General features: G+C 35.0%; 1 protein-coding gene and 1 long non-coding RNA gene across 2 annotated transcripts in view; one reads left to right on the forward strand and one right to left on the reverse strand.

Annotated features, from left to right (window-relative positions):
• Positions 1 to 2,625: 2,625 nt before the first annotated feature.
• Positions 2,626 to 8,119, reverse strand: LOC135157281 (uncharacterized). The gene is made up of 2 exons (XR_010296294.1): positions 7,913 to 8,119; positions 2,626 to 2,668 (listed from the first exon to the last, which is right to left on the reverse strand). It is a non-coding gene; the product is annotated as an uncharacterized LOC135157281 (long non-coding RNA).
• A 12,011-nt stretch (positions 8,120 to 20,130) lies between these two features.
• Positions 20,131 to 26,431, forward strand: part of LOC129279959 (plexin-B1-like) — a 43,317-nt gene continuing 37,016 nt past the window's right edge. Inside the window, exons 1-6 of the mRNA XM_064112578.1 lie at positions 20,131 to 20,145; positions 21,090 to 21,230; positions 21,619 to 21,740; positions 24,946 to 25,078; positions 25,740 to 25,893; positions 26,210 to 26,309. Coding sequence (XP_063968648.1) covers positions 20,131 to 20,145; positions 21,090 to 21,230; positions 21,619 to 21,740; positions 24,946 to 25,078; positions 25,740 to 25,893; positions 26,210 to 26,309 — 665 coding nt within the window. The remainder of the gene's footprint in view (positions 20,146 to 21,089; positions 21,231 to 21,618; positions 21,741 to 24,945; positions 25,079 to 25,739; positions 25,894 to 26,209; positions 26,310 to 26,431) is intronic.

The following is a 26,431-nucleotide window of genomic DNA, read 5'->3' on the forward strand; positions in this document are numbered from 1 at the left end:
ACCTCTACCATGTCTACGAATGTAGACCTACATACAGCGCGTCCCCAAAAAGATGTCCCTCTGACATAGCCAAGCTGAAGTTATTCCAAAGTGTTGTAGTACTCTCATTCAATCAAAATAATGTACAGGAGTAGAAAGCTTATATCATCATGATCATAATCTAACTTGATGCATGTATGAAAACTTGGAATAGGCTGAAAAGCACCATTGTTACATAATTACTGTATATTCAAAACCGCTGAAGCAAGACCAATGAAATTGTTTGAGAAGTTAGGACTTGAGATGAGCTTCCTATAATTATACATTATTTTAATCGAGAATAATTTTCATATTTTAAATTAATTCAGTTTTATGTCAGAGGGACATTTTTTAGGGACGCGCTGTATGAAATTTACAGATTTGCCGATGCGACTGAGCGCCTTAATTCTATCTGCAATTATATTTTACTGTCAAGGCGATATTTTAAAGTTCTCTGAAAGTACAGTTTCCAAACAAATTTATTCTAAAATGATATAACAACGCCCTCTATCGGCCACATTATCCAAATAATAAATGTAATAGTTCATCAATTGCGAACCATCTGTTGGCAATACAATTCTTTCAATGAAATATATTTTCTGAACATCTACTTCATGACGTGTCATAGTTCATTCATACCCTCTGTCAACATTGTGATAATTTTGCTGTTATTGTCACTGCATGAAATGTTTCCTCAAGGATTTTGAAAATAAACGGAAAAGGGCATAAATGCATGCAGGGGCGCAGCAAACATGACGCTTGAAAAATCACATCGCACTGAGGTTCTGTGTTAATAATAATAATAATAATAATAATAGTAATGATAATATAAATAACTTTCCTTAAACATAAGAGTGAAAATTATTTGTTGTTTTATTTAATCAAATCCTTGCAAACATAAACTTTGACGATTTGATCCGATATACTACCCTCTGTATCTCCCATAAAAATTAGATATTCTGAACTTCGATCTCGGGAAATACAAAATTGAATAAAAAAAAGTATTTCAAATGATAAAGTGCCCCGAGTCTATCGACAACATTGATACATTCCTTCTCTTCGAATTGACACTCGATCTGAATAATTATTTGTTTTCTCGAGGTTGAAGATTTCGATAATAAACGGAGGGGCATGCAACAAACAATTTGAAGAAGTGTTAACCCCCACTATCCGATAAATAGAGAGTGTGTGTTTCTGTTCTAGAGTGTGTGTGTGATAAGTTTTTACAGACATGTATCTATGAGAAATGATGATTTATAATTGGGACCGACATTTAACATCATTAATCACCAAACTTCATCGAACTCATTGCCAAATGGTAAATTGCGATCCTCCTATACCGCAACCCCATGACGCCGTTAGACGCCGCAACGCCACACTGCTGGAATAATGTGAGGGAATGAAGTGGATTCCAGATAAACTCTCTTACTACCCCCACAACTCCACGATCATGACGATGCTGATGTTTCGCGGTAGACGTTGCAACGCCAAAATGGCGGAATGAGACATACCGATTGGGTGACAGCTATCCTGCATGGAAACAGGAATGTTAAATCGTAAGCGACCCCCTGAAATTAGGTTCACTGTGTAACCAATGATACTATTCCACTCTAACTTCATGGCCATCGAGGGTCACTAATCAATGATGCATCCCTATGGTCACCTTAACCAAGTGTTTCACGAGGTCACCGTTAATTCATAATTATCCAATTACAAAACGGCTTCTTGCAGATGTCTTGAAAACTACTTGGCTTTATCCAAAACCTAACAAAGATGAGGCTACTTGGCAAACACCTGTCGCCATCCAAGACCCCACAAAGATGAGTTGCTTGACCAACACACACCCCTAATTCTATTGTCCCATCATCAATCCATACTCTCCACACATTACAAAAAAATATCCATGTAAAACTTGACCGCTTTGTCTAACATAAATTTTAAAATTAATTAAATTATTCATCCCCATAACGACTCTTCGCTTTTGACCTCGCCGATATCAACAAACACCTAATTGATATTAATAAGTATAATTAAGTATAATTAACTATGTTAATCCCCTCTACCGGAAGTAATCTAATTAATTATGTTAATCCCCTCGACCGGAAGTTGTCCATCCAGACTAGTATATCTTCTGATATTAAACACAGAATACGGGCGTAAAGAGAGAGCTTAATTTATTCAAGATGTATATATTGAAATCATTTTTTATTTAGTAACAAACAGTAGGCGCTGTAGCCTGGGAATTTACTTAAACAATTGTTGCGAGTGCAAAACGCGAGCTAAAACTTGCTGGACAGTTTAAGCATTCTTTTTTAACAGAGTATATGAGTGCGAAAGGGACTCTCTCAGATCACTTTTGATAAGATATAGGCCTATATTAATTATAAGATATATGTATATATTATACAGATACTGCCTACCTAGAGTTTGAATATAACATTTCCTCTCCCCGACGGAGTTATATTTTTCCCAAGGGATTATATTTTGCCCGAAGCGCGCAGCGCTGAGGGAAAATATTCTCCCGAAGGAAAATATAGCTTCGGAGGGGAGTTGAAATGTTATTGGATCACTGAGATCTGAAGAACAGAATCGACCAAGAAATACCGCTTTGGAATTGCATAGGCTGCATTAGTCTGCAATTTTATTCAATCTGTATAGAAGAAACAGAAATGAATGCATCATAAGTATTTGTTCAATATTTGCAAAAATAAATGTTGACTTTGATTTTACATATCAAATATCTTAAATCCTTTTGTCATGTATAAAGAAAATGAACAATAAATTGTAAGTCAAAGGCTTTCACCTAAATAAGAACAATAGAGATGAGGCCTCTAGTCTTAGCCATGTCATAATTTGCATGTACTTTTCAAATGTTGAGGAAAAGCAAACGTTCGGTGTATAACAAAACACCTTAACTTTAGGTATGCTTTTTGCATAAATTAAAGAACTTCATCCTTATTGAAGCGCACATAAATGATTCTAAATTAGAAGAATCACAAGTGCTTCATCTCGTTAATTATGCTTATTTAACTTGCCTGTCATATTAATATGACTGACTTTTGTGTGTCACTTTAAAATTAAGTCTTGCATCCAAAGACAAATTCATAAATAAACACACCAGTCTTGAATAAGACTAATCAAATGAAACCTGCGTTACACGCATTCCATTTGATCATTTAAAGCTAAAAAATATGGCTTGCCAATTTCTAATTACATGAGCCTATTTCCTTAAGATCAAATAGCATTTAACCTTAAAAAGAAACATTTGACCTTGAGCTAACCTTCATGCCCAAAAGACCACTACCTTAAAGTATAATCCAAATATGACCAATTAGTATCCCGTAATTAGTAACCAACTGGAATAAAATTATTGGAAATGGTTTTTTGACTGATTTGAGTAGGTATGGGTGTCAACATTTACCAAAAAAAAGTTAGGAGGAATACGGGTTGGGGAAAGTGCTTTTTTTCAAGGTCAAAGGTCAATGACCTTTTTAAATATACTGTATCATGGTATCTCCCAGATAAAATATTACAGGTTGGTGATCATGGTGTCAAAATGCACAGATTCTTACAAGAAGATCAAATAAAATAAAATCAAGTACCTACAATGCTCATTCACCCATGAAATTCAAGGTCAAAGCCTTTCAAAGTTCAATGACCTTTTAAAAATTATATACCATATACGGTATAATGGTATCTCTGAGATGAAAAGGTGCAGGTTGGTGATCTTGGTGTCAAAATGCAGAGGTTCTTACAGAAAGATCAAATATAATCAAATCAAGTACCTACAATGCTCATTCACCAATGAAATTCAAGGTCAAAGCCTTTCAAAGCTCAATGACCTTTTTTTTACATTGTATACCATATACGGTATAATGGTATCTCTGAGATGAAAAGGTGCAGGTTGGTGATCTTGGTGTCAAAATGCAGAGGTTCTTACAGGAAGATCAAATAATATAGAATTAAGTACCCAGGATGCACATTAAACAATAAAATTCAAGGTCAAAACCTTTCAAAGCTCAATGACCTTTTTTTTACATTGTATACCATATACGGTATAATGGTATCTCTGAGATGAAACGGCCCAGGTTGGTGATCGTTGTATCAAAATGACCAGATTCTTACAGGAAGGTCAAATAAGATAAAGTTAATCACCTAGAATGCATATTAATCCATAAAGTTCAAGGTCAAAGGTCAATAACCTTTTTAAATAGGCTGTATATCATATAAAGGTATCTCTGAGATAAAACGCTGCATGTTGGTGATTTTGATGTCAAAAAACAATTTTTGCAAGAAGATAAAAAAGACTCAAAATAATCATACAGAATAATCCAATATCCAAAGTCAAAGGTCAAAAGTTGATAGATATTTATATATCCATGCATGATTCCCCCCCAAAAAAAGAAATTAATCCATTATATTCACCTTTTATTTGTAAATAATAGAAAGAAAGATAACTATTTGTAATGAAAACATGGAAGTCTATTAAATAATTTCATTCTGAAATAAGGATAAAAAATGGCCATGGAAAATATATTTAGGAGTTAAAGGTCAATCAACTATGTCAATAACGTCAGGGAATTTAAGTAAATAGGTCGATATAACGTGATTGTGGCATGTAGGTATAGTGATTCTGATGGAAAAAAGACTGACCCGCGTGGAAAAAGAACACAAATTTAATAGTTGAATCCTTGACCAATTATGATGTAAAAATACAAGTCCGAGGTAAAATTGGATCAAATAGCACTTTTTCTTATAATATACTGTAATGGATTGACAAAAGTGTAAAAAAATCATGTGTGATATAATTTGAAATGGTGACAATGGTGAAGTTACCTAAAGTAGTAGCATTTAGATATGCATTTTATAAATCTAAATCAAGGTACTAATTTCTCTGTAGCACTAGGTCACTAACCTCAAATGCTACAATCAATACTATAAAACTATAACTTAATCTGTAAATGGAAAGGATAGGCCTAACTCTTAGGGCAAGCACCATCCGATAACATTTTCATATAGCCAGGGACAATGACGAAGAATTAAAATAAGGCAATCATTATAGCTGCAGCTAATTTGTCATAGATGAAGTTAAGTGTCTCAACTTCAGCAAAGAGTAATTGAACTCTTGAAAACCTTCTGACATTTTCAAGACTTTTATCTGGCCCATTCAATGAAAGCCTTACGTTCTGTCAAGGGATATCAGACCAGGATCTATATTATGACTGATATGTTGCACAGCTTGATTCTCAAGAACTGGAAGTGGTGCTGTAGGACTTTTGTTAGGTCGATGGATGTGTACTTGTAAGCTATTATCTCCTTTTGAATTTCATTGTTATATGCCTAATTTGTGCATGATAGCAATCAGTAGTTCTGGAACAAAAACATGATCCTTGTACAAACTGATACCTAGTAGAAATAGCATCATGGGTGACGTACGGCAGAGAGCAGATATGAAGTTTTATCCTGCAACATTAGCATCACAAGAGATTCTGGCAGTTCGCAATGAACTAATGAAAGGTAATGAATAATAATACGGGAATTCACCTTTGTTGAAGTTGATATATATGTAATTTACTACATGTATGACAGAAGCTGCAGCTCTAATGATGGCCTTCATTTCATCATCATCATCATCCCTCTGCTGTTTGGAAATGCTCTCAGATGATGCTAGCTGTGACATGAGAGTTAGACCTATCCTATCCATTTTCAAGAGATTAAGCTAATAGTTTATAGTATTTATTATAGCATTGAGGTGAGTGGCCTATCGCTGGAGAGAAAAGACATGACAACCTTGATTTAGATATAATGATGCATTAAATGCTGCTACTTAAAATAAAAATCATTTCAAATTATATACTTGATTTTATTTATTTTTTTCAGTGCTTTTGGCAATGCATCGCAGTATATGAAAAAGTGTTATTTGGTTATCAACATTTTTTTTACTTAATTTCCACTGATATTTTGGAAAGGGCTCATTGACATCTGACCCCTAAATACATTCTCCATGGCCTTCATTATTTCAGACCGAAATTATGAAACCTCCATGTTTTCATTACAAATTAGCCATGGTTATTTACGTTATTCAGAAATAAAATATGAACACAAACTTTTTTTGTTTGTTATTTTTATGTCATATAGATTATATATTTCCTCTGATGTAGGATTTCAAGGGTGAAAGTTTATTCTTTATACTTATTTTAGTGTTGTTTAATTGTCTTGTACAAGTCTGCATTTTGGCACCAAGATCACCAACCTGCGGTGTTTTATCTCAGAGATACCATTATTATTATCTAATGTTAAAAAGGACATTGACCTTTGTCCTTGAATTTTATGGGTGAATGTGCATTCTCGATGCTTAATTTTATTTTATCTTCCTGTAAGAATATGCGTGTTTTGACACCAAGAACACCAACCTGCGCCGTGTTATCTTAGAGATACAATTATATAATATGGTATATATACATGTAGTATAAAAGGACATTGACTTTTGGCCTTATATTTTACGCGTGAATGTGAATTCTAGGTACTTAATTTTATTCTATTTGATCTTCTGGTAAGAATCTGTGCATTTTGACACCATGATCACCAACCTGTGCTTTTCCAGCTCAGAGATACCATTATATAGTATGGTATATAATGTAAATAGGTCATTGACCTTTGAAAAGCTTTGACCTTGAATTTTATTGGTGAATGTGCATTTTAGGTACTTAAGTTTATTTTATTTGATCTTCTTGTAAGAATCTGTACATTTTGACACCATGATCACCATCACGTACCTTATCATCTCAGAGATACCATTATACGGTATGGTGTATAATGTAAAAAGGTAATTGACCTTTTGAAAGGCTTTGACCTTTAATTTTATAGGTAAATGTGCATTCTAGGTAATTAATTTTATTCTATTTGATATTCTGGTAAGAATTTGTGCATTTTGACACCATTATCACCAACCTGTGCCTTTCCATCTCAGAGATACCATTATACAGTATATACAAAAAAGGTCATTGACCTTTGACCTTGAAAAAAAGCACTTTCCCCAACCCATATTCCTCCTAACTTTTTTTTGGTAAATGTTGACACCCATACCTACTCAAATCAGTCAAAAAACCATTTCCAATAATTTTATTCCAGATTGGCTCTTTTGTGGTCTAATTTAGGGATACTAAATGTAAATGTATATAAAACCTAGACGTATCTGCAACGCATCATTTCTATGCTTAACCCTTGTTAAAGAGTTTGTACAAAACAATACACAAACTATTGTTTCTATCTTTTTGATGAATAACTCACAATTGCTTGGCTTTCATCCTTTGTATCAAAGCTTATATAAAAGTTGATGGCCTATTATAAAAAACCTATCCATAAACAAGTAGGCTTTCAATGATAAATTCTAAGCCTCAGAATACCAATACGACACTTCATCGTTCATATTAACGTAAAGATCAAACTTCCTTTTCTATCTGTTTCCACAAGTTAATCGAAACCTTCAGTCAATATGACAAACTATTGGTAACTGTTTATCTGAGAATGTAGCTTTCTAACCACTCTGTTTGTACAATAAATAATAATTCTTTCAAACAGAATACTAAACCACTTCTAAATTGACCTTATGGAATTCAATGTCTTTTAACTTTTATCATAAAATGAGCGACATTTATCTCCATGTCATGTCTGTTTACCAAATTGATACATGTTATAATTTCAACTCGACCTACGTGTACGAGTACCAATATCGGTCATGTATCGATCGCTTCATTGTTTATGCACAGCGAATTACCGTATCGTACTACGCACACATAGGTCAAGTAAATTCCAGTTTTCTTCCATATCCAACCAAAATATACATTTATGATTTATACATAATTATTAAATAATAGTTTATCTTTACACTCACTTCTTGGGTGGCATTTCTCGGCAACTAAATTTCATCATAAGATGACTTTCATCTTTCAAACATCCCTTCAGCTTGAACATAACATGGCTTCTGCGAACACGTTTTCTACAGAACAAATTAGCATAAATTCCGAACGACTTCATGGTAGCCGTGAAATTTCCAATGGTGTCTCCAAAAAAAAAGGAAAAGGAAAAATTGTGAGATTCACAACAAAACAGTTATTTATTAAAAAGATAAACCAGGCAATATCTGTTATATTATATAGTCTATGAGGATTCGCCATCAGAGATTGCATTTATCATCAATCTCGCTCTCTTATTAACCCAAAATTCTTGCTGCAGCTCTGATCCATTTACGTCATAATAGAACAATTTTGGAAAATACCTCAAACGCGTTCTTCATGCATTCGACGCGTTAACACTAGCGCGCAAATCAAATAAACTACCTGAATACGCAACTGAGCAGCGAGTGACGTCACTTTAGTGAATAAAACGCCGCAATTGACAATACAACGCAATAATATTCACTGAAGTGACGTAAAAACCTAGGATATAATAATGCGATCATCGAAGCTATGGCCACGTGATGGCGTATTGACCTATCACTGATTCGGAATCTACATAACCTATGTAATATATATATATATATATAAACCACTAAAAAATGGAAATCGGAGTGCAGACATTAATTTCTCCCAACTCCCAATTTTACACATATGCATATCTGATATCATTCAAAATATCATTTAATTACCTTTAAAGTGATACCCTGCTTGTTATGATCATGCCATCACGAAAAGAGCAGGATTCAAAAATATTGGATGAGGTCGAAAAAACTGCAAAACGAGCAGAAATAGTCATGAAGTGTCAACAAAGAACATGATTTCTTTGTCTGTGTCAATAGAGATGAAAAACTATTTGAATCAAGCCCTTGCTTCTTCATTTCGTATGTTTTGTTTTGGTTTATGTGGTGGTGGTTATGTGAGATAACATGGTTTGGGTCGTGGTTCGAAAGACCCCATACATGTTTGTTTGTATGCATGTTACAAGTTCGCCTGTGCAGAGGTGAGTTTGAAACAATGTTAATGTTGATGTTAAGGTGCATGAAAAAAAACGCTGAGAAACTCGCTCATCACCACGGACAAAAACGAACTAGACGGGTCAATATATGGCTTGACCCGGAACAAATTGCAACAAATGATATTTCAACGATATTTTGTACCATTTGACCTCAGTAATAACATACTAAACATCTAGCAAAATCCGCATCCAAAAAAATGGATATAACTCACTCATTATCCACCCTATAATTCTATTTGGGTTCATATTTCATGGTCCAATTGGTAAAAGAATGTATTGATACAAGTTAGAGGGAATATTAGCACTCCAGGGTACAAGGAAAATCCAAGATGGCGCCCAAAATGGCTGCCGTAGTCTAAGAAATCCACAATTCATCTATTATTTACTTAAGTGGCTTTAATTTGGTTTCCATTCGATTGTTTTAATGATGAAGTAGTACGTCGGGACAAGTTACAAGGACAGCCAGTGGTCTGGTGTGTCCAAAAATACAAGATGGCTTCCAAATATTGAGTTTAAAATGGCTATTAATCCTTAAAATGGACATAGCTTATATCACATCCACTTGAGAGATATGATTCTGGTGTCTAGACCATGGTTTCAATGGTCAAATAATACATTGGGACAAGTTACAAGGACAGTCGGGGGTCCGGTATGTTCAAAAATCCAAGATGGCTTCCAGAAATGGAGTAAAAAATGTTCTGGCTACAAAAAAACCAACATAGTTTGTTCAATATCCGGGAATATGATTTTTTTTTGCCTACACCGTGGTTAAATGGGTCAAATAATAAATTAAGATCAGTTACAAGGACGATTGGTGGTCAAGTATGTCCAAAAGTCGACTTAGGCTTAACAATAGTATCAATTAGCCGCGATGGTATTTAAAGATGGACATAGTTCATGTTTTATTCGTCAAGGGTATATGATTTGGCAGTTCATAAACACTCGCGTCGCGGGCGGGTTCATAATCACTCGCGTTTTGAATTGTTTGCTATTTTATTTCAGTGCGATTTTTTTTCTAATGGTGTCTTCAATGAGACAAACATGCTGGGAAAAATAAAACGAAATTGAAATTAGAGTTTCGTTTTAAGCCGCCAATTAAGAACCTTAAAAGGAATTTACTCGACTACTCTACATATAAAGTAACAATTTTGTTGGTCCCCAGGGGGTGTTTCATCAATATTGTCGCGCGACAACTGTCAGCGCTGACTAAAAATTGCATTTCACGAAACTCTCGGAGCCCCTCTAACTATTGTCAGAGAATTTTTATTTTACAAATCGTCTTGAACGGGTTTCGCTGACTAATTAGGCCACGCCCACTCCCAAAGTCGTGAAAAAGATGATTTTTGATGTTTTCGCCGCGACGATTCGAAAAGAAACGAATAAATCAGTAGAAGAGAAGGTCCCCAGAGTCGTGAATGAGGATTTTACCGAAGTAAAACCCTTCAAAATGTCGTTCATATTGTATGTAAGGTGATTGAATCAATTGTGGTGCGTTATTATCAATTGAATTACAAGAAAAGAGAATCATCTGGCAGGACCCCTGTCGATACGATCGATAAACTTGACAATACATAATCCATTCTAGTCCCATACCCGTGTTTCTGTGTCTGTAGAACCATAGAGCTATAGCTCCATGGTAGAACTATCACAGGTCCAGACTAACGTTGGTCTGTCAATACCAGTTTTTATGATCCGAACATGGCTGCAATTTTATTGATTTTGCAAAGAGAATTCTTTATATTGTTTTACCTTTATGCCATTCTATGTTTCAAATCATGATTGTTCATTTCCTTTGGGTTTGCATTAATTTTGTTGCTCGGTATGATCGGAGATATGCTCGATCACCAGGCAAACCAGCGTGTGCAATAATGTACACATATCCAATGGGGCCATCCAAATTTTGTGTTACAGATATTGGAAATGAACAGAAGCTAAATCACATGGTAATAGCGTGAGTGGTAAACTTGATGTTCTCATCTTATTTAGCATAGAGGCTTAGCAAGTCACAAGTCTATTGAAGTGAAGGCTTTCGACAGCAGGCGAGGATTCTGGGGGGGGGGGATGATGTGGCGTTCACACCTAATAAAAATCGAAATCTTGATATAAAAAAATTATACTATTTATAATTATAGATCCTAGTTTTAAATGGTTGCACCCGCGGCCGTACTAGTATACAGGACGTATATACTGTACTAGAATAGGCCTACAGTGCCGGCCGCGGGAAACGTCACAGTGCCCCCTAGGGCGAACGCGGTAGCCCGTAGCGGACATTTGAGGGGAGCGGACGAGGGAAGACGCCCGCGTCCGCTCCCCTAGGACATGAGTGCCCTAGGGGAGCGCCCGAGGATAGTGCCCGCGTCTATCCTAGGGTGTTTCCCTAGGATGTTCGGCTGTGCATTCTTGGTCGAAAGAGGTCTGATTTGACACATTCGTTCAAGACTGCATGTGATTTTTTATCTCATATCAAGCATAAGTTTTCGATAATTTATCGTGGATAAAATCTATTATGAAAATTACAAAGTTTTGGGTTGATAACTGGGATTTTAGGCTTTTCACCGAATTACTTATTGTGTTCGATTACACACTGGCACCAGCGTAAAGGGTCCTTTCCTATACATGTATATGAATATTCTCCCGTGGTGTCCGTTATTTCATTCACTGACATGGTTAGTCGTGATCGTAAATGAGTTTCTGACAAAGGAGCAGGTATTTGTCGATGTTGACCCTACATTCCAGAGGTCGTACTAGAACTATTTACTCTAATCTTTCCCTACATGGTCATCCTTTTTTATATACCCTGACATGCCTTTCAGGCGCGGATCTACGAGATGCAGATAAAAGGGAGAAGAAAGCAAAAGTGAAAGAAAATGCGAAAATGAAGGGATGGATTGAAGACGAGAAGGAAAGAGATAAGAGAAATGGAAAAAGTGAGAGAAGGGGAAAGGGTAGAAAGAGAAAATAGAGGAGGGGGGGGGGGGGGGCGAAGAGGAGAAAGAGGGAGAGGGGATAAAGAAAAGAAATAAGGAAAAGGTGAAATGGAGAAGAAAACAGAGGGGATAAAAAAGGGAAGGTGAGGCAGAAAGAAAAGAGAGAACAGGAGAAAAGGAAAATAGATTGAAAATCGAAGGGGAGAAGAAGAGACAAAGGAAGAAAAGGAAGGACAGAATGAGAAAGAAAGAATGATAAGGAGGGGGAAATTAAATAAAATGAAGAAGAGAGACATAAAATGGAGTAAAAAGCGAAGGGAAGAGAAGGAAGGGCGCAGGAAAAGGTAAGAAGTACAGGGGACAATAGAAGTGGGACTTAAGAAAAAGTAGAGGAAAAGATAGAAAGTGGGAAGAAAAATTTGGGAATTTGTCCAGATTTTCATGTCAGAAAATACGTTAGTAACTCGCATCTGCCCATTTTTACGCTGATGACAAGTATTGAACATTCTTGGGCTCAATCTTGTAATTACTTTCTCTCACCATGCTCACAATTTCCTGCTCTCGTTGCATCAATTAAAAACTTGTCCTGAATTTACATCCGCTCATTCAAGAAATAAGAAAGAAAAATGAAAGAAAAAGGCAAATAGGAAGGGATGGAGGGAAAATGAGAAGGAAAATAGAAAAAAGTAGAGAAGCAGAACGGAGTGAAGAAACTAAGGGGAAAGGGGAGAAAGAGAAAATAGAGGGGGCTTATAGTTTCATGGTAATATGGATACCATATAGTTCTGCAGTACTTAGTTATGAAACTTGTTTTACTCAGTAATGCTCACGTGTGATGATTAAAAGGATTTTAGACTATATAAAGGTGAACCGGGCCGGGGCTTTCATTCTTTAACTTGGCTTGACTGACTCCTTTGTTCCCCCAAAAGAATTGTTAGGTTTGATAGTTAGCGTTTGCGTGAGCACCCACCAAAACTCTTAACAAAAGAAAAGAATGGTTTGTATAGCTCCATTCTTGCTTTGTCGGCAAGTGATAATTAACTCGTTAAGTACCCATTCCACACACTACGTCATAGTAGCTTTTGAAAACATACTTTTACTAGGGTATCTGTTTAAACATTGAAGCTAAATGCGCTAGAATTTTTATAAATAGTTACATTATGTAAATAGCTTTTGTTGCTTTGCTCTGAAGCGCATTGAGCATCCAATCAAGATGGAAAGTGCGCTTTACAAATGTCATGTTTTATTATTTTTAGCTGCCATATAACACTGAATTCTGTATTATACCAAGTTGTGACTTGGTTTTATCATTTCCAATTCATATAACAAAGTATATTTCTTCCTTCTTCTCATTTATCATTTCCACCACTTTCATCTCTTCCCAATTCGAATATCTACCAATGTAACTTAAAAACCGCACTAGAGTGCTGGTAATGTAATCAGATGTTTAAGCAAAAAGGTAAATCTGTTCCATCTGTTACATTTAGGTAAATTTATACTTTTTATAGGGTGAGGGTTTTAGAGACCCGATTTGAACCGAAATGAAAAGAACATCCTCATTTATTGTTGTTAACGCATCAACAAATTAATCCCCCCCCCCCATTTCTATGAACATCCTGTCATAAATTGGAAAGCGGATGTGATCAAAGGAGATCAAAGGTGTGGGCGGGGAGCAAGACTCTACCAGACTGTTAACAATAACAAAAGAACCAAATAACAAATCGATGAGCACAACCAGTTTTGCTGGTGTTCGCTTTTTGCACGTCTACTTTGTATGATCTTGGTCATACTAGTATTCGTTTTCACGTACCTTTCATTCCATTTATTGGGGTTTTATCAACCATGTCAACGAATTGACGATCCCAATATTGACCGCACGTTTGTTTTAACATAATGAGAATTCGCAAATGCCCTTGATATTCATAATTCTGTTTTATTTTAAGTTTGTCATTAATGTTTGTTAACATTCACTCTGCTAATAACTTGTCAATTTTGATTTACACAAAAAAATCAAGTTTGCTTATTAATGTCTTTTGTCTATTTTAATTATTTTTTGTTGTTGATATGCCTTTCTTTCTTCTTTCCTGAAGGATGAAGGAAGCAAGGAAGGAAGAAAGGAAAGAGGGAATAAGGGAAAAGAAATAAAAGGGAAAACAGAAATTAAAAAATGAAAGAAAAGCAAACAAATAACATCAAAAAAAAAATCTAGAATAGATTCTGATCACGCTAGTTTAAAAATATAATGGTCTACCACAACATAACCAAAGTACATGCACATGTAAACATAATGCAATGTACGTACCCTAGGGTACCCGAGGATAAGTGCGGGCACGGCCAATATTATATAGCACGCAGGAAACTGCAGGCGCGGCTAAACACCCTAGGGGGCTCCCCTTGTATACCCTCGGTTAGACGCAAAAGCCCCCTAGGGTGTTTGCGTGCTCGGGCGTGACGTTTCCTGCGGCCGGCACTGTAGATCTATCTTTAGTTATCTTTGACTTTGTGCACCCACTTGATATGAGCCATTGCATAGCTCCATTTTAAAAAACGATTGTCGCATTTGGGGGGAGACGAAATAATGTTCTTCATTTGTGTGCGATAATGAAGTTTGTTTTGCCTTTTTTCTTAGTCAATTTTTTAGACAAATTACTAATTAGCACCCTATAAAATTTAACTCTTAATCTGCAATATCATCGGTGTTGTTTGGGTAAATGAAATAAATTATCGTTAATAGTGTCTCTTAATCTACTTTTTAAAAATATCATCGTACTACATAAAGTTAGAGTCTAGTCATACCTTGGGGTAAAAGATATCTTCAAATCAATTTTACTAGCTAAATTAAACATGTTCTCCATGATTAAGGTCTACTTTTATTCGCATAACTATTTAAAAGTTCTGCGCAAATCATGTTTCACTAACTTTTCAAAAGTGGTGGTCACTGAAGCGGAAATATTTTCCGACATTTATATCGTCATTTGTTTAAATGTTAAAATGTTGAAAATCTTCAGGATATTACAAATGTATAATTTCACATGATTTTTTCTAAGTGTAAACTTTTTTTTGATACGCACTGTAGAAGCATTTAGAGTTGAAAGATTGTAATCATTGGTATTATATAACCAAGAAGGGGTTATACAATTGTGAATATTATTATAGAAGAGTTCCCCAATCGCTAATTCCCAATTTCGGTTTGTGCTCTTTTTTTAAGACGTTTTAAATTTTCTTCCTCTCCTTTTTGTATTTTTAATATTCTGGCAAAAAGCAACCTAAAAAATAACTCATGTGCATATATGATAATAATTTTAATTAATCCAAATTAAAGATGATTTGAAGTGTATTTTCGCAGGAAATTCCAAAGAGATTGTTGTTTAATCATTGTTAGTAGAGAGAAAGGCAAATGAAAAATAAAGCTGGAAAAATTAAAGAAAATTATAGTAAATTCTGCCAGACGATAGTTATAATTATGCCTCTTTGATGTTTGCATCTACTAGAAAAAGTGGAGCCCAGGAGCCGACCGTGCAAAACGAGGGAGACAATGGGGTAGATTGGGGTCTCAATAGTAATCTTAATAAAATGTGGAAACAGAAATTATGCACTTACCACGATTATATGGATGAGGGTCTATCGTGACACACAAATCCTGACATCGAGGCACAGACTGGAACCCCTTTTTTTTTCATATATAATTTCTTTTTCCACATTTTATTAAGATTACTATTGCGGGCCGGAGCTCCCTGGGTTACACCTTTTCTAGCAGATGCAAACGTCAAAAAGAGCATATAGGGGCATATAACTGTCGCGATACCTCATTGCACTTTATTAGTCCAGTCATTTTAACTTTTCACTTGGAACAAATTGCAACAGAATTTATTCCAATGCAGAACATTTCTTTGAGGTCCATTGAAGACCATACTAAAAGTCCCAAAAAAATCCGAATAGGGGAAAGTGTTCTAATTTGCATAAACATAATGGTTAGTTTTGGTCATATTCGCTCATTTAGTTTACGTAGCAGACGACGCCAGTGTAAACTATGTACTCAGACCCGATTGGAAATTATATCAATTCCGGACTCGATACTACTATAAACATTGGCCTCCTCAAACTATAGCTAGATTATAAACATCAGTAAGCAAATAATTATACTACAAGAAAACTGTTACTATTAACATTAAATGCATAAATTAGATTATGTTTGGACTGTATTAATTGTTTAACATGAAAGGGTCTAGGCATGGAAACTATCATATGCTAGTCACATAGCGTTGTACATCAAGTAATGACATTTTCTGCCTGCTCGATCTCAGAGTTCAAAAGAAAAATGAAATGTAGCTATTAGACCTGCCACATCTTATTATACTAAAATCATACTACCGAAGTCACTCACCCCTTTTCTGTATTTTGCCAATTTATGGGAAAATCTGTCAATTTGGAGCCCCTAACGAAGGAAGGGGTCAATGCGCTGATAGACGAAACCTATTCATCTTTAAGTGGTTTCAAATAATAAAAGTGACAGAAATGCAGAAGCAAACAGCATACTGTATAGCAGAAATGCATATAGCAGAAATGCCTTTTGCCTTAATGGGGGGGGGGGGGGGTAAAAAATACGATTTTGTTTAAATAAAGAAGGAAAATAGACAAAATGGTGGGGAGACTTCGGAAACTACTGACATGCCAAAGGGGGTTTTGCTGAGACAGCACTTCTTCATATGTATCTGATAGAGGAAAATCTACTTTTTTTTATCCAAGTGGTTAGGAAAAAATGAAAGAGGTTTGCTATAGAGCAGAAATAACGTTTTGCCTCAATACGGACTCCAAATTGGCAGGTTTTCCCAATAAATTAATTAGGAGGGAAAATAGACAAAAATGGTGGGGAGACTTCGGGATCCCCTGAGGGGGTAGGCTTTGCTGAGCCAGCACTTCTTATTATGTAGCTGATAGAGGAAAATCTATTTTTTTATCTTCAAGTGGTTGGTTACGAAACAATGAAAGTGGTTTGCTATCAGAATTTTTGTCATCAATAAGGGCTCTGAATTGTTAGATTTGTCCATAGATATAGGCAAAATTTGGAAAAGGGTTGGGTGACTTCGGCAAACATTTTAGACGTAGGGTTTGCTGTGCCAGCACTTCTTTGTATGTAGCTGATAGAGGAAAATGAAATTCTGTAATTTCCGAGTGATTAAAAACAATAAAAGTGGTCTACTGCAAAGGGGGAAACGCCTTTTGCCTCAATTGGGCTCCAAAATGACGATTTTCCAAGAATTTGGCAAAGTACGCCAAAAGGGTGGGGTGATATCGGCAGCCCCCTGAGGGATGTAGGTTTTGATATGCCAGCACTTCTTTATACGAAGCAGATAGAGGAAAGGCTGCTCTTTCGGTTCCAAGTGTTTTAAAACAATAAGAGTGGCTTACACTATAGCAGAAACATCTTCTCACATCAATGAGGGCTCTAGATTTTTAGATTTTTCCATAAATTGGCAAAATATGGAAAAGGGGTGAGTGAGTTTGGCAAACCCCGTAGGGGATAGGCTTTGCTGTGCCAGCACTTCTTTATATTTAGCTGATAGAGGAAAGTCTATTTTTCCATCCCCAAGTGCTTACAAAACAATAAAAGGGGTTTATTGCAAAGGGGAAGCGCCTTTTGCCTTAATGGGGCGAAAATGGCGAATTTTCCAAGAAATGGGCAAAATGCATAAAGGGGTTGGTGACTTCGGCAGATCGCTGAGGGGGTAGGATTTGCTGTGCCATCACTTTTTATTATGTAACTGATGGCAAAAAGCCTTCTCTTTTGCCCTCAAGTGATTGAAAGATAATAAAAGTTGTTTTTCTTTGTAGCAAAAAACTACTTTGTCACATTGGGGGCTCCAACAAGCACGATATTTTAACAGTATCTACGGATAAACATTCGACAGGCTATTGCGGGTTATGTTTTAATGTTCCTGAACGTAATTGCATACAGCATGCAGAGCAATGCATCCTCTAACTTTTCCAAGAGATTTCATTAACATGAAAGTTGATTTGATATGTAGAAAAGGCCCTTTGCCCACATACCATATACACCTTTCTATTGCTATACGCACTCTTGCATTTATGAGTGTTAGTCACACCAACAAAGGCGAGGCAAGACCGATTTATCATCTATTGTAATCTCTTTAAAGGCATGCCAGCGATCGCGTTGTAGTCGATATCAAAAGTGTGACTAAGACACGGATGTTGGTTTTTGGTGTCACTTTATTGCAATATCGAGTAAAACATTCGGATGTATTTGCCCTTAATCTAAGCAAGTTAAGACATTAATACTGTCATGGAGCATATCAATTTTCTCCTTCATATATCCCCTTTCCTGTCGAATGCTGATATTTTGCATTAATTGTTTATGCTAATGATAAAACAGAAAGATATCAACGTACATGCAAAGTTTTGACAGAAAACATTAAAATTTTGGCATAAACTCTCACATTTTTCGAAAAATATTAACCGGACAGTCCCGAAAACTATTGCAATCGATATATAATATCTTAATCATCATGAATTGTGTATTCATTTTAAGATTTTCACATTATCTGTGCAAAAATATTAAGGATAAGGCATATCTATTAATTTTGGCAGCCATCTTGGATTTATGCAAATTAGATGCCTTTCCCCTATTCGGGTAGTTTGGGACTTTTAGTATGTTGTACTAGGGACCTTACAGAAATGCATTGTGGTGAAAAAAATTATGTTGCAATTTGTTCCAAGTTTGGTCAAAATTTGGGCTAAAATGACTGGGCTATATAGCCAGGTATGACAAACGACAACGTTAAGCTAGGTCGGGGCGCAGTGGCGTAGCTACGGGGGGGGGGGGGGGGGGGCTGGGGGCACTTGCCCCCCCCTGAGATTTGGTGTCCCCCCCCCCGGTGCCCCCCCCCCCCCCAGAAAAAATTAGCAGAGCAAAAAAAAAAGAAACGAAAAAAGGGAGAAAGAAGAAAAGAAAAAAGGAAAAGAAGAAGAAAGACAGAAAAAAAAGAAGAGGAAAATAAGAGGAGGAAGACAAGTGAATGAAATAATGTGAGGGGAAGACTTGCAATTAAAAAACAAATCTTTCATGTTACTATATAAAAAAATTTATCGGCGCTTCGCGCCAGAATTGCCTGTTCGATGAGATTCATATCTTGTTCAATAGGCTGATATGGAGCAAGTTCTGAAGTCAATATGCAAAACATATTTGAGCTCGGACATCGAGCTTTTATTATTTTTTTCGTTTATAAATTTAAGTGCTCTGTAAAATGTCCGTTTTATGGTCTACATATCAACATTTTAAGCTCACGCTGCGTGGTCACATTGTTTGATTTGCCAAGTTCATATTGTCTACGTGTATTCCATAATGTTCCATTAAACAAATGTATTTAGAATGCCCAGATTCTAGGTCTAAATCTAAAACATGCGCGATAGCCTGCATGTTCTTTATTTAAAATGTACTTAAATTATCCAGTTTCACTTCAGAATATCGGCTCACGCTTCACGATCGCATTATTAATGATACCCAATGATTGACTATATCCTCTTTATGATTTACAAAATATGAAAAGAGTATCCCGTTTTTAGGTCTAAAATCTCAATTTTCTTCCTCTCGCGCTTGCATCAATTGTTTAGTTACATATCTTTTCCTTTTATTAATACAAAAATTGCTTAGAATGACCATTTTTAAAGTCGGAATGTCAAAAAATTTGCTCGCGCTTCGCGCTCGCATTATTGAAATATATACCGTCTTCGTGGGCTTCGCGCTCGCAATTTTTATAAGGCTTATGAGATTATTTCGTGTTTATGATGTTTTATAACAATAAAACTAAGAAGTGACTGATATAGGTGAAGATAATTTCGGGCCCCGTCCCCTATTGGCGAAAGTCGGATCCGCCGTTGTGACACATACACACACACCGGGAAAATGGCCGGTGCCCCCCACTGAAAAAGCAAGGACCCCCCCCCCCCCGGGAAAAAAAATCCTAGCTACGCCACTGTCGGGGCGTACGGTATAAAACTTTTAAATTTTTGTAATGACAATATTGTCGTTAGAATTAACGTTAGGCCTAGACTCTGTTAGATCTAACTAAGTTAGACCTAATGTTCCGTTTAATCTTAGATCTCGCGTGTACTGCACCGGCCAGACCATGCCCTCGGGCAAAACCCTCGACGAGCATAGTCGCGTTGCAGTCCCCTTGAACTTCTAGAAACAACCATGCCTCTCAAAGCAGTATGTAGGAGTTGTATTTTATTTTTATTAGTTATAAGTATACGCGGGTTCTTCCAACATAGAACAAGAACAGATGAAGAGGTAGATGTTGCGGGTTTGAAGGTCTGTGCTCAACTGCCTTATCTTGGCGGGGCATAATTTATTCTTCATTTCCTCTCTAGGCTTTCTTTGCACAAGGTACTAGATTTTAATACATATTCAAATTAACTTGGAGGATGACAATAACAGAAGTAACGCATCATCATGAATAAGAACCAATCACACATAAGGAGTCTTACAACATAAATATGCATGATTCAGTCAACCAAGAGAGAGGAGGGGAGTAATTAACATACCTGAGAGGACCAAGAGATAAAGGAATTTGATAACAAAAGGAATGATCAAGTGTGGGGTGCAAGGGATGAAGGATGGATGAGGATAACAAAGGAGATGGGGATGACATAGATAAATCAGGATAAAAGGCAAGAATGCTGATGGAGATTGAAGAAAAGGGGAGAGTAAATTAGGGTTATTTTGGAGTAGAGCAATGTCCTGAAAATAAGAGAGGGGTTAAAGAACTCTGTGAACTCTGGCTTAAGGTAATGAACTTGAATAAACTTGAATAATGTACAAACTAGTTCCCTACAAGTCCATAAATCTATAATATGTTCTTTTTTACGTTTGCATCTGCTAGAAAAATGGTGTAACCCAGGGAGCTTTTTCTCTGATACGGACTGTATATTGCAAGAACAAAAATATCATTTGTAAGTAATTATGAAGCATCTTATCCCTGTATAGACTATATAGGGCCGTCCATCTATCTTGGTTTTGTAGTTTTGTTTCTTCTTCTTAGTTTGGCCGTTATCAAGATGTTTCTATATACCTTCAATCGTTGGATGCATGTATTTCAACGTAATATATTCCTAAGGCCAAAAGGCTATCACTTGTTGTGCTTGTCAAAATAGTTGAACGTTGTGAACAGCTCATTCGGGTACGTTTACGAGGATGTCTTCCTTGGAGGTGGATCTGTTCTACAAGAGATGTTGCTTGATGAATCAAAAGGGCGAGTTACACTTGCTACAAGCTCAGACCAAAACTCGACTCAGGTGAGAATTTTCTTGTACAAGCTTCATTTGAAAATAATGGAAGTTATCGGAAATTAATGGAAATAGGAATTTAATAACCAAATAGTGCACGTATGAGAGAAGATAAATCCAGCATTGTAGTGCACTTAGTAAAATTTAATTATATAAACGAAGAAAAGCGAATTGGTAATGTGGTAAATTTTAGCTTTGGCATCACACGAAAGTGTTAATCTTTGTTTCTTAAAGCTTTGATATTTTTTTTTTGTAAAATGGAAACGGACACAGCGTGTTATCAATATGAAACAGACATTTGTATACCATTATGAGTTCTGGAATAAGCCATTATTGTAAATCACAAAAAAAGAACCCCAGTACAATTATTGTTTCCGTCTTTTACAATAATGTGAAGAATCGGGTTGTTACAATCGATATAGTCAACTGTGGACAGTACAAGACCTGCGAGGAGTGCATTGGTGAGGATGGTGGAAATGATGGAGATCCTTACTGTGGATGGTGTACTTTAGAGGCAAGGTAAGTTTGTAGCATATTTATTTTCTCCCCCTCCCCATAATTGATATAGGCCCACATGATAATTATTGAACTTAATCAAATTCCATATCACCTTTTTCCGATTATTATTTGGTTATACTTTTTCAGTATCTCTCTCTTTTTAAATGTTCTTATTTACATCGTCACTGTGCAATGAATCAAAAGCACTGCTGATATACAATAAAATCTAACATATATCGACAACATTTTATAGGCATATAAGGAGAGAGAATACTATACACTTATTGAATAGTAAGCAAACATGATGCATAATTCATCATTTCAATCTTCTTTTTGCCATTTTTCCAAAACACACTCTTTGCTCTTCATTTTTTTATTTTAAGAATGTTTCAAATATTTCTTTAAATTTGATTTTCGTTTTTTAGAGAAATTGCTTGAGAAACTAAATTAAGCAATGCATTAAAAAGGGTATGATATTGTGTCCACTACCACCGTTTCTACCAATAATAATGGCTTTATATTCGTGTATCGAAATTTTTAATATTCAGATTAATGTTAACAAAAAATCAAAGAATTTTACCAAAAAGAGTCGAGAATAATGACAATCTTAAAATAAGTGATAACAATTACTAACAGATTTACACGTAAAACTACGTTGAGATTTTGCTAATAAATATAAACAGATATCCATTTGACATCAAAAGCTTATACAAAATTTAAAGTTGAATTCAGCTAGACAAAATTATTCAATATAGGTAATTTTTTTTTCCCAAATATTGTTACAATTAAATTTTCTTAAAAAAAAGTGACCAATATTGTTCAACATTTGGGGTTATAAACTCTTTATCCAATAAATAATTGATAAACATTTTAGAAAGTTTAACAGATACATTTTTACTTTGTTTTATATGTAAAACAGGATCATGGTCTTTTAATTGGAAGTAGCCAACAGTTAAATAATTTTAGCAATGTTTATCTTAAACATTTATTTTTTATTTTTTAAGGTATACAACTCCAGATTAATTTCGATTCACATAAATATATATATATATATTTTTTTAACTTAGCATGAACACACAGTATAACCAATGATCTATCGTTATTTACAATATCTCCAATAACAAGAATGTCTGAGCATACCCAATGCTTCCACAAAAAACACATATTTTCATTACCCCATGACAACTGCTGCCTAATATCTTTACCTGTATTATCAAAAGAAGATTGGTCATTTCACAATTTCCAAGCCGTTATACTTTGACAAAAAAATAATGAAAGTTTATCAATTTCAGGCGTTTGGCATTCAATTTTCAAAACACATTTTAAGAACAAGTGAATTCGGTCCAAAGTAATTGAGGTGTAGTTTAGGAAGGAATTTCCATCGGACATTATGATCCTTTTTTTTTTATAGTTTTTTTTTTAGCCAAAAAGTTTTAGAGCGTTACATTGTAGGACAAATCAGGCATATTTATTCTTCCTTTTTCAGTTTTACCAATTATTGTTTTTCTTGTTTATATTATTTTGCCCTTTCCATGCATGTAAAGTGGAATATAATTTGCTCAACTTTTTTATTAATAAGATCAAGCATGGGAAATACAGTCGTTAAATAGGTGATGTTTTAATGTAAAAGAATTATAAAAAAGAAGGATGTTAATATAGTAACTTTTTCCGAAAAAAATTAAATATAGGAATTTTAACAATAATACCTGGGGTTTTTTTGGTTTACCTTTTCAGTCCAAGAACTTTATCAAAGTCCTTATAAGGTTCAAAATAAAATAGTTGCCGATATTTTATGTTTGTCATATAATTCATAAGTCATGAAATACTTTTACAAAAATTGCAATTTTATGGGATTCGGGGTACAGTACATCAATGGTTTTCTTGTTGAGTTCTTGAACTCAATATGTTTGTGTAAATAATGTATCTTCTGAAATCACACATAATACCTATGGTGTCCCTCAGGGGTCAGTATCAGGTCCCTTATTATTTTTGCTGTTCATAAACGACATTCAATATGAAAGTATATATATTACAAACGATAATTTTTGCGGATGTTACAAGTTTATTTTTATCTGGTGAAAATATTGATACATTGTGTCTTACTTTTAATACAGAACTTAAAAAAAAAAATTGGTTTGGTTTAAAGGAAACAAATTAAAATTAAATGCAGAAAAAAATTTCTTGTATGTTATTTCAGCCAAAAAATAAAAATATCAATACTTCTTGTATAAGAATACATATCAACCAACAAATTATATCGATTGTAAATTCTACAATTTTTTTAGGAGTTAAAATTAACAATAAATTGACATGGAAAGAGCATGTATCTAATATGTATCATGTCAAATATCTAAAGCTATTGGTGCAATGAATAGAATAAAGAAATTTGTTCCTTTTTATATCCTTCATAAATTGTATAATAGCATGATCTTGCCATATCTTAACTACTGTAATATAGTATGGGGTGGCTGTGCAAAGACCTATTTTAATAGAATTTTCATTCTTCAAAAACGAGCAATACGAATTTTTACATCCTTACTAACACACTGCTCCTGTCTTAAAAAAAATCAGTACATTAACAATTTTTGACATACATAAACAACAGATTGGCATATTTATGTTTTCGTACTCCAAAAATATACTTCCGAAGTTTTTAGAAAATTGTTTTGTATATAATAAAAATGTATGTAAATATGCGATTCGCCAATCAAATATTTTCCATCTACCAACGCTAAATTATAATTTCTCAAGAACTACCATTTCTTATGCAGGTCCTAAGTTTTGGAACAAATTACCACAAGAAATCAAAATATGCCCTACTTTGAATATGTTTAAAAGAAAACTAAAAAAATATATAGTTGAAAATGAATCCTAGAATAAAGTTAACAAAATATAGCCTTGGGGGAGGGGATGGGGTCCAGGATGTCTGGTTGTCTTTTGTTATTTCATTTACCTTTTATATTTGAATTCCATGTGTGTCTATTTCTTTTTCTATTGTTTTGTGTTATATTTTGTATATATTACAGAAACATTTTATGTAAATTTTATTTCCTTTGGAATAACCCTGATAGGCCTTTGGCCTTTGTCAATTCCCACCACATTATGATTCCGAACTGAATATGTTTCATTTAATGATTTTTACTGTATATATCTATTTGCATATGAATTTGTACTTGTGTTTTTAATCTTCCTAATAAACTTTCACCAATATCCTTTCCTCCACAAGTTGTACCCGATACGAGGAATGTCCTTCTCCCGATGAATCTACCCGGTGGCTGTCTTACAATGCCATCCAGTGTGTATCCATCTCAGATGTCCAGCCTGATCATATACTATCTTATCAAAATACAGAACAAGAGGTATGTGGTGTTCATAGACAAGACGTTTTTGGAGTAGAATGCTTTTGGCCATGGCCTTAAAGTTTCCTAGTGAGGGTTATGGCACTTTTTTAACATAAATTTTCTGTATACTTTAATGGAAATTTACAGTAAAAAAAAGGGGGAAAATCCAGCCAGCTTTTACATCGAAAATAACGTAAAACGAAGGGTTCGATTAAACCGTGAAAATACTGTTGAATCATTAAAATACTAAAATTAACCATAAACGTTAAGGTGAAAAGACACGGCATGTTACCAGAAATCTTGGAAACTTGTTTAGAATCTGCAGAAGAAACGTAAGCCGTATTAAGCTATCCATTGGGAACGAACTCAGTGCGCTAAATACACCTTGTTCAACTAACTTGACTAACGTCTGGGCCTACTGATCACTGGCCTTATACATGTGTTTATTAAAACAAAATAATAATGATTAATATATTGTTTTCAATAAAAATGATAGACATTTGTTTTCATTTTAGGTGCATTTTATAGTCATCTTGCATGTCTAGGTTTAGGTATGAAACATTGAAAAGTCTGCTCTTACAACAAAATCGGAAAACATCATCAATAGGTAACAAGAGGCCATTCAGTTATCTAAAATAATTTGCTATCAAAGGTTATAATTTCTCTTTACCGAATCTAGATCACCATTACTGTACAGCAGCTTCCAACCCTCAAAGACAACGAACAATACCAGTGTGCCTTCGACCCTTACCTGGTCAATGCTGTTACAACGTCCGACACAGTAGTCTGTACAATTCCTCCTGTGGACGAATTGCCTACAATTCCTGAAGAAGGTGAGGCGAGAACTGTTAGTCTCATCGAGGCTCTTATGGCTTTACCATTATTACATTTATAGTTATTTTCTATATCTATAAGAACTTGAAGACCTCAGTCTTTTCCCCCAGATTAATGACTGGAACTTTCATTAAACATACGTATTTTAAGAATCTGAAAACGAAAATCACCCATTCTTTTGCAACTTGACGATCCTTTATACAATATACTGGAAACTTTTTTTTTTCACTAACCATATCGTTGACGTCCCTTGGAAGATATTGTTGATTCTTTTTGTTTGTTGTTGTTATTTGTTTTGTTTTTTTCAACCACCAGATGACCATAAGAATTTGACTCTTTCCATTTTCTCAACGGAGACCACAGTTTACTTCATAAGCACGGATTTTATCTTGTTTGACTGCACCCATCATAAATCGTATGTAACAAACTTCACCGGATTATTTTAACACAGCGCTTTTTTGCACATTTTATATGTAATAATGGTTGGTTGGGAGGGATTTTTTAACCTGATTGCTAAGAAAGCATGAATGCTTGTAA

This window comes from Lytechinus pictus, chromosome 17 (genome assembly GCF_037042905.1).
Source record: "Lytechinus pictus isolate F3 Inbred chromosome 17, Lp3.0, whole genome shotgun sequence".
Lineage (NCBI taxonomy): Eukaryota > Metazoa > Echinodermata > Echinoidea > Temnopleuroida > Toxopneustidae > Lytechinus > Lytechinus pictus.